The sequence below is a fragment of the Neovison vison genome, chromosome 1 (genome assembly GCF_020171115.1).
Source record: "Neovison vison isolate M4711 chromosome 1, ASM_NN_V1, whole genome shotgun sequence".
Classification (NCBI taxonomy): domain Eukaryota; kingdom Metazoa; phylum Chordata; class Mammalia; order Carnivora; family Mustelidae; genus Neogale; species Neogale vison.
The window spans coordinates 183,150,646-183,159,041 of NC_058091.1; the positions used below are offsets into that span (position 1 = coordinate 183,150,646).

General features: G+C 42.8%; 1 protein-coding gene, 1 long non-coding RNA gene and 1 other non-coding gene across 8 annotated transcripts in view; 1 reads left to right on the forward strand and 2 right to left on the reverse strand.

Annotated features, from left to right (window-relative positions):
- The window catches only part of EPB41L4A (erythrocyte membrane protein band 4.1 like 4A), a 257,238-nt gene extending 251,666 nt beyond the window's left edge, over positions 1-5,572 (forward strand). For all 6 annotated transcript variants that reach the window (XM_044264248.1, XM_044264234.1, XM_044264239.1 and 3 more), the window contains 2 exons: positions 361-442; positions 3,510-5,572. In XM_044264248.1, coding sequence (XP_044120183.1) covers positions 361-442; positions 3,510-3,638 — 211 coding nt within the window. In that variant the 3' untranslated portion in view covers positions 3,639-5,572. The remainder of the gene's footprint in view (positions 1-360; positions 443-3,509) is intronic.
- A 232-nt stretch (positions 5,573-5,804) lies between these two features.
- Positions 5,805-7,003, reverse strand: LOC122916894. The gene is made up of 3 exons (XR_006386321.1): positions 6,842-7,003; positions 6,333-6,400; positions 5,805-5,953 (listed from the first exon to the last, which is right to left on the reverse strand). It is a non-coding gene; the product is annotated as an uncharacterized LOC122916894 (long non-coding RNA).
- LOC122898301 lies at positions 6,487-6,620 on the reverse strand. Its single transcript, XR_006382970.1, has one exon. It is a non-coding gene; the product is annotated as a small nucleolar RNA SNORA13 (small nucleolar RNA).
- Positions 7,004-8,396: the final 1,393 nt, after the last annotated feature.

Here is an 8,396-nt window from a genome sequence, read left to right on the forward strand (position 1 = left end):
GATGCTGGCTATTTATAGCTCCATAGGTTTATAGAAAAAAGAATAAATGGACAATAAATTCTCCTCTGGAAACAAATCAAAAAGCCATTTATACATGTCACAGTAACAAAAGCGCATGGGACCCACACCTGTTTTATTCTTGGTTCCTCTATTTATTTGCTTTGATTTTCAGCAAGTTACTTAACCTGCTCAACTTAATTCAAAAACATTTATTAAACACCTCTCTGTGTGAAGCACTGTGTAGGCACTGTAAGGAATATGAAGGTATAAAACACGCTTTCTATCCTGTAATCCTCTTCCAGCTCAAGTTGTGATTCTAGGTACTGTCTCAATCCTTAATTCTAAAAAAATTCTCTGCAGTTCAAAAACGGATCTTGTACCTCCACTTCCTGTGACCCGTTCTTCAGATGCTCAGGGTTCTGGTGGCTCCACGGTTCATCAGGTTGGTAATAAAGTTTTAAGGTATCGGTACTGATGACGGTTTTTGAGAAGCACTTTTCTGAAAGTTCTTTTGGGGAAATAGGGCAGTGAATCTCTAACTTGACTCTGAGATTCCATCATTTTAAAAGAAGTTATACAAAGTGTAGAAGAAAGAAGAAGGGTGACATGATTCAAGCAAGGCACAATGTGGGAAGAGTTACATTAGAGGTGAGAACTAGAGCTAGTGTAAGGTCTCAAATGGTCTAATACCTGGAGCAAAGCCAAGGATAACAAAGATGGTAAGATTGTTTGGAGCCAGAATAAAGAAACAATGGCTTCACTACTTTAAAAAAATACTCTTTTTAGATACTTTTTTTGACCCGGAGAAGCAAGGAGAAAGTGATAGACTTACAGTGGGCAGATTTCTATTGTTAGCTGATGGCAAACAGGGAAATTACTCAAGTCCTATTTTATTTCTGTTTTCTCCATCAAAGAGAATTACTTTTGTCCTGGGAATGTTTAAAAAAAAAAAAAAGTGGTTAAAAGGGAATTCAAGGACATAATAGAGCATCTAGCTGCCTTAACAAAATGGATTTAATACTCAGTTGAATTAGGTGGATCTATCGAGACCACTGTCACAAACATACTGCAGCAAGGTGTTTAACACTGTCTCTCATGCTAAGGAAGAGAGAAAAAAGTAGGTTAAGATCATTAGATGGATTTATATCTGGTTAAACCATCACTCTAAGAACAAAGTTGATGTTTATAATGGACCAGTGTCAGCCCACTGTTCACAGTGCTGTGGTTTTCAGTTTGTAAAAGATCCTGGAAAGCAATTATAACTGCTGTTTCTCACCCATAAAAATGCATACAAGCACATACATAGTTTTGTATGTAAACTCAGGGAGATGACAGATGACCTAAGAAAATGGAATCCAGTGGTACTTGTCATATGCTGCCCTTTCTGATTCATTTTTGTCATTGATGTGAGCAGGGACAGAAAAGCCTGTGCTGATTTAAGTTGGGCTTAAGACTGTGGGACTGTGAGATCAAGGTTTACAAGGAGGAAGTTTACTGGAAAGCACTCTTAAGATCAACGCTTGGGAAGTGAAAGGCAAGAGTAGAAGTGTGTGGTGTACTCCCAATAAAGCATCAGCTGATTCCACACTGAGCTCTAGATCTGAGATGGTCCATCCCGTCCCTCCCCTCTGGATGCAAAGCTCTCACATTCACCATGGCGCAAGTCACTTCAATTACGGGTGCCCTGGGGAAGGGACTGCCTTCACCTGAGGGGAGCCTGTGGGGAAGGGCTCCGTTTTTGAGCTGTACGGCAGCTAGTACTTCCAGCAGGTGGGCGAGTGAATGCCTCAGTCCAGAATGGAGAGCTGGGTACTTAATCACAACTTCCACCAAAATCTGCCTCATTTTTGATTAGATAGATCAAGGAGAGCTAACAGGTTGCCCAATTTGTTTCAAGTCAATCATAGTTTTAAAAATTTATATTCAAGATTAGTTTAGGCTTTGCATTCAGACTGACCTACATTTGCATCTCCTTGTCTCCACACAGCACTTGTGTGACTTTGGACAAACTTTAACTTCTAAACTTCGATTTTTGTGCAGTGTGGATAATAACATGTTAGGGTTACTGCGAAGATAAATAAGCAGTTTTTCAGAACTTTTTGTCTTAAAACTTCAAAGTTGGATTCAGTACAAATAAGAATCTTACTTTATTGCAGTTTTGCTTTTCCAACTAGATTCCCTCATCACCATCACTTAAAAATCTCAAACTTAGGCATACTGAATAGTGGCCCTCACTTCGCTGCACACAAGAACTCCCATGCATCTTCTGACCAGTGGCTCTGATTCTAAGCTTGTCTCTGTGACACCTTTGACTTTGAATTCAACAAACATCTAATGAGCACATGTAATGAGACAGGCACTGGTTGGGTAGTCAGCAGACCAGTCTTATAGGCTAAATCTGGTCTGTTTTTGTACAGGCCAGGAGCTAATAATGGCTTTTCCATTTTTAGGGTTGTTCTAAAGAAGGGGGTGTTTGGGTGGGTGAGGGGGGGCGACTTAACAACAAACAGATAAGAGTCCACAGTCTGGCCCTTCACAGAAAAATGTTTGCTGACTCCTGGCCTAGACAGGTAACACATAAAAGGAAACAGGCAAAATTTAAAAACTAGTTAAGCATTATGAAGAAACAAAGGGCTGAGTTAGAAAATCTACAGGTGACCTCACTTTACAGAGAGAGATGAGTGGTCCAAGAAAGCCATCTCAGAAACCAAGGTGTAAAGCTGAAACCTTGCAGGGGAAAAGTCGTAAAGGGCCTGTTTGAGCTGAAAGCCCCATGTGGTCTGAGCATGGTGGGGGTGGGGGCAGATATCACAGGGCTTTAGATACCATGGAAAAAAGTCTGGATTTTATTCCAAGTGCCAAAAGGAAACCATTGATCTGGCTGCCATGTGGAGAAGGGACTTAGTGAGCCAGGGAAGCAGAAAAGCTGCATGGCCTAGTTCTGCCAGGGTGCTTAAGTCGGAGTGGCATGGCCTGCCTATAACTCACCTCACAGAAAGCTGGTTAAAGTGGGATGGATGATGGACTGATTCCCTTTATGTCCTTAAATATGAAGGCAGAGGGGACAGGTTTAGTGGTAGACTAATTTACATGGTAGTGCTGTTTTGGGTAACCTCCCTCTGCCTTTTCCAGTTCCTGTATTAGTTCTCCATTCCCCTGCACAGACTCACTGGAGGGTCCTTTTGATTTATCTAGAAATCTTCCATTTCAGACAGATGTCTCACTCTAAAATGATCTTGATTCAACCTTGGATCTTAGTTTAGGGATGGCACAAAAATGACAACTGGCATAACCGAGGACTAATTTTCTGCATTAAGTGTCTTACGCATGTTACTATTTTAACTCTACATTTACGATCTAATCATGTTATAACGAGTATTTGTTGAACAGCTTTGGATATTGTGAAACTTAAGTATTTTGTGGTTTGAGGCCTTAATTTCTGATGTATTAATAAAACTGATTTCAATTTTCTCTGAATCTTATCTTTTGAATACATTTTTTTTTTCTAGAGAAGAAATGGATCTAAAGATAGCCTGATTGAAGAAAAATCTCAGGCATCTACAAGCAATTTGGCTGGAAAACACATGGCAAAAACAGTAAAAACTGTCCAAGCTTCACGCCTTAAGATAGAGACTTGATGCCAAGGAAGAAGGGCCTGGGATTGGGGGTGGGAAGGGGTATGTGCCACCTTTACTTTTAAACTGTGAATTGTTAATTATTCAAGTATGTTGGACCTGCAAGTGTTTAAGAAAAAAAAAAAAATCAAACCTGTTGCATCTTTTAAAAGTTTAACAGCATATTTGTGCTGAAGGGCCTTTTTATTTGGTAACTGGAATAGTCTTGTGAAAACTCATTCACTTGATGCCCTATTTTTCTTCCTGGAGACTCCAGGTATCTTGTGTCCATGACCAAGACCAGATGCTTCCAGTCAAAGCTTGGGAATCCTGGTGTGCAGCTGCCTAGCTATGCAATAGCACACCAAGTGGAGGAAAAGATTCTTCCTAACTCTAGGTGGATCTCAGCCCGTGCACAGATTTATGAAGACTGAGACATCACTTTCAGACTGCAGTGTTTTTATTAATATAAATGTTCTTTGTAATACTGTATTTTATGCCATTAAGTTCCGCTGGTTATTTACAAGTGTAAAAAGGTTTTTGTTAAGTGTTGCTTTTAACTTCTAGTGTCCTTGTGTTTTCAGAAAAGACTGTGGATTTCAGTTGACCTCAATTATAAATTCATAACCCTCAAATGCAAATGGTCCCTCCATCTTGCCTAGCTACCTAACTCCCCTCAAAGATGAATTCATTTGAGGGTGACTATTACAGGGAAAATAGAAATACTCATGCAGGACATCTCACATTCTCCCTCCCCCAAACTTCTCCAGAGTTACTATCAACAGTACTCCTGTCCCTGTCTAAGTGGTTTGGAGCCCAATCTCCTTCAGCCTTATCGGTCAACTTACTCCTGTCAGCCAGATCCTTGCAACTTGGTTTTAAACTGTTAACTCTCCCACCTAAAAAAAAGGCAGCCAACTTTCACTACCACAATTCCCTCCCTAGCGATCTCTCTCCTAGTTTCTTGAAAGGGTTATCTGTAGCCTGTGTCCACAATCCATCTCCTAAATCGTGATTTAAACTGCTCCACTACAGACCTCACTAAATACTACTCTGTGTACCAAATTTTGACGGTTTGCCCCACAACAGTTTTAGTGCAGTATTTGTTGCTATGTTTCTGACCATCCTTTACTGCTCCAGTCAGATGCTGTTCTACCTCGCCAATTAGTTCTCACTCCTATCTCAGCCCTCCCCTATAAGTGGATGTCATTTATGCCCATAGCCTTAAAGTTTATTCCTATAGCTTAGTCTATAGACCAGTGTTCTGCCAGAAGGCCACTTAGATGTCTCCAAGGAAATCCCAATTCAACTAGTTAAAAATGCTGCTCTCTAGCTGGATTTAGGACCATTACATTGTGAATGTGCAAGACACAACTAGCAATCGTTATAGACACCTCCCCTATTACCAACTCCTGAGTTTTGCCCTTTACAGCTTAACGATCGCCACAAATTTTTACCACACTGGTCCAAGCTAGTTGTCTCTTGCCTAGACAACCACATCCTTTTTCTGACATACTAACTATCCTGGATTTCTCCTTGCTGTAAACAGCCGTAAGTGGTCTGGTCTCTTACCTGTTGTTCAGGCTCATTTTGTAATACCCCAGGCTCAGCAAACAGCCACCTTTAAGCCTCATTAAGCACTTGCCTGAATCAGGGCATTTATTAAGAGGGAAAGTAACTACAACTATGACCAATTTGTACCTTTTCTAGCCCAAGACCTCTGCACACACCATCCCCAACTTTGCCTTGCAAAAATGACACCTACCCTTAGACTCAACTGCTTTCTCAGGTTTGTCTTGGTCAACTCATGCATGGGACTTGTCTCAAAAAGTTTTATATCTGTGATGACATTTCTGCCATTCAACTCTAAGCTTCCAAAGGAGGAACTGTTTTGTTCACCCTTGTGTCCCCACTTCCTAGTACATTACTGAAAAGTTCAATAAATTTTTTGATGTTTAGACTATTTATTCTTTCCTGCAAAGTGAAGGCAGAGGATATGCGGACATCTAGTAAAAATAAAAATGCAGTGACCATGGAAAACACACCTGTGACCTAGAAACTTACTGAGATTTCATCATTTTGAAGTTGCTGGGGAAGGAGAAACCCTCCCTTTCCCTTGATCTTTCAGTGAAAAGTGCTATTTGCTGGTAGTTAATACACAAACCTTCAAGAAGCACAATGAAATATTTATTTGTAGCCCTACTGTTTTAGGTATATTTATTTATACTGTCCAAAAGCACCAATTTTAGTGCCCCTCAGGCTCCTGGGAGTTTTAAATGATCCAAGCAACTCTTGTCAAGATTTCTTATGATGTTTTTGAATTCCTCATCAAGGACATCCTAAAAAAACAAAATAAAGCACTCAATTTGACAAGCAAATATTTACATGTATCATAGATTAATTTAACAGTCCATACTCCTCTGAATTCCATGAAGTTATGCAGGTCTGGACTCAGCTTTAAATGTCCACATAAAACATACCTGAGATTTAACTAAGTGTTTGAAATGTAGGTGCTACACACATACATGTTATCTTAAAAAAGTAAGCTAGGAACAGGCTACCCTATTTGCTGTTAATTTCACCTTGTTAACTACAGATATTGCAGTACTAACTAACTGAATCTAACACCCACTAGAAAAGGCAGCCCAATCTGGAAAGGTGAAATTTGCATTAGGAGTAACCGCTTTAGGACATAACTACAAGGTAGCATCACCCTACCTTATGTCACCTTTGTGCTCCCAGTGTTCAGCTAGCAGCAGTCTTTACTTCAAGCATCCAGCTTTCACCTGCACAAAATTTAAAAAGTTAAAAACTATACACACTTCATATTGGCAGACTCAAGATCACATAGGTAAACTAAGGCAAATGCAGCAACTGTTACTTCCGCAGCTCCTACACCAAAGATACCAAATTCAAGGGCAGGAAAAAGCTGCAAAGTGTTTAGTTTACGCCTTTTTTGACACCACATTCACTAGTTTCCAAAAGTGAACGGGCAACACAAAGGCTACCAGGAAACTGCGCAAGGACTGTTCTATGGCACAAAGACCCCATAATGATCTGTTCTGTGGGTTAGCGCTGGAAAAGGGATTAATTCCAGCTGTAGATTTTCCTTGACAATTCAAACCCCAAACCAGGTAACAAGAACTGCAATTCAAAATGTTTTTAGTGGTTAAAACACTGAAGCTGCGAGGCAACCGGTCTTTTCCTGCACGAACATGCAAACTCACCTGCGAAGTCGATGACCCTCATTCGCCGAGTTCCGCATCTTGAAACAATTATCGAGATCTAAACCTTAAATGGCACTTGACTCCTCCGTAGACTCCATCTCAGCTGTGATGCGGTAGGCACACTTGCCTACTTATGGCGAGGCCTCTCTTTCACACCCAAGAATTCCCTGCTTATACGGAAACCTCCCCGGCAAAAAGTCGATGACCAAGAAACTCAAATGCACTCAAACCCACCCAGCTCCCATTTCCTGGCGTGGGCAGGCAGCCCGAAGGCCGCCTAAGGTGCCTCCTGCGGTCCACGGGCAACGTGGCCGAGCCCAGGCCGCTGCCCTCCGCCCTCCACGGACTCAGGGCACAGGAACCTCGGGGCCGGCCGGGGTGCGAAAGACGTCTCATCACCCTCAAGGCGGCCGCGCGTCCCTGCCCGGCGCCTGGGCGCGTTAGAGACCAAGAAGCCGCGCACACCGAGGGCCCCGCCATCACAGAAGGCGCAGAACACTTCCTCGAGCCCAGCGCAGAAGCAAAAAAGGCCCCACGCCCCTCCCAGAATGCTTTTCTACGACTGGAAGGGCCCACTGTCCGGGGGGCGCGGGGAGGACGGACTGTACCACTGGCCGCCGCGCCCTCGCGAGACGCCGCCGTGCGGCGCGAGGGCGAAGTGCGCCGTGATTGGTCGCGGGACGGTGGGGGACGAAGGAAAGAGAACAGAGGGGCGAGGGCCCCTCTTTTCCGCTTTGCGTTGTGCGACCAGTGCTTTCGCCCAGGCAGGTTTTCTCCGGTATCCACCCCTCTCTCAGGGTCGGAAGCGTGGGGTCCGCGCTGAGCGGCGGGTGTAGCGCAGAGGACTTGAGACCTCGTGTTCTTCAGTCTCCGGCTGAGGAAGAGTCGGGTCCTTCATTCAAAGAACAAGATTTGTAGAGCCCTTCCTAGCTTCAGGCTCTGACCTCAATGCCTGGGAACCGGGTGTGAATGAGACGGGCAGGGGTCCCGGCTTACGTTCTAAGTTGGGCGGGAAAGGCACTTAAACAGGTGACATGGACAACGTAGGTCCAGATGGCCTGAGTGCCAAGGAGGAAAAAAAAGGAGGATATGTGGCGGAGCAGGCTGTTCGACAGAAACATAGTGCGGACCACGAATTCCATTTTAAGTGTTTGAAATGCCACCCCAAAAGTAAAAAAAAAAAAATAAAAAGTTAAACTAATTTCAGTAGTAACTTAGCATTAATCAATGCAAAATCATTAATAATTAATGGTATATGTTAATGATCTATTTTGCTTAAAAGTCCGGCGTGTATTTTATACTTCCAGCACATTTCAGTTCAAACTAGTCACATTTCGGGTGCTGAGAAGCAGCCTGTGTGGCTGGAGCAGCCTGTGGAGTGCAGAATGGCATAAGATGCAGCGGAAGAGACAGGTAGGAGCAAATCTTATGAGGCTTGGTACCTGGGGTAGGAGTTGGAATTTTATGCTGAAATTTTAGAGTCGACTAATGATTACCACAGAAATAAAACAGAGGTTGTTAATTGGCTTTTTTTTTTCCAATTTATTTATTTTCA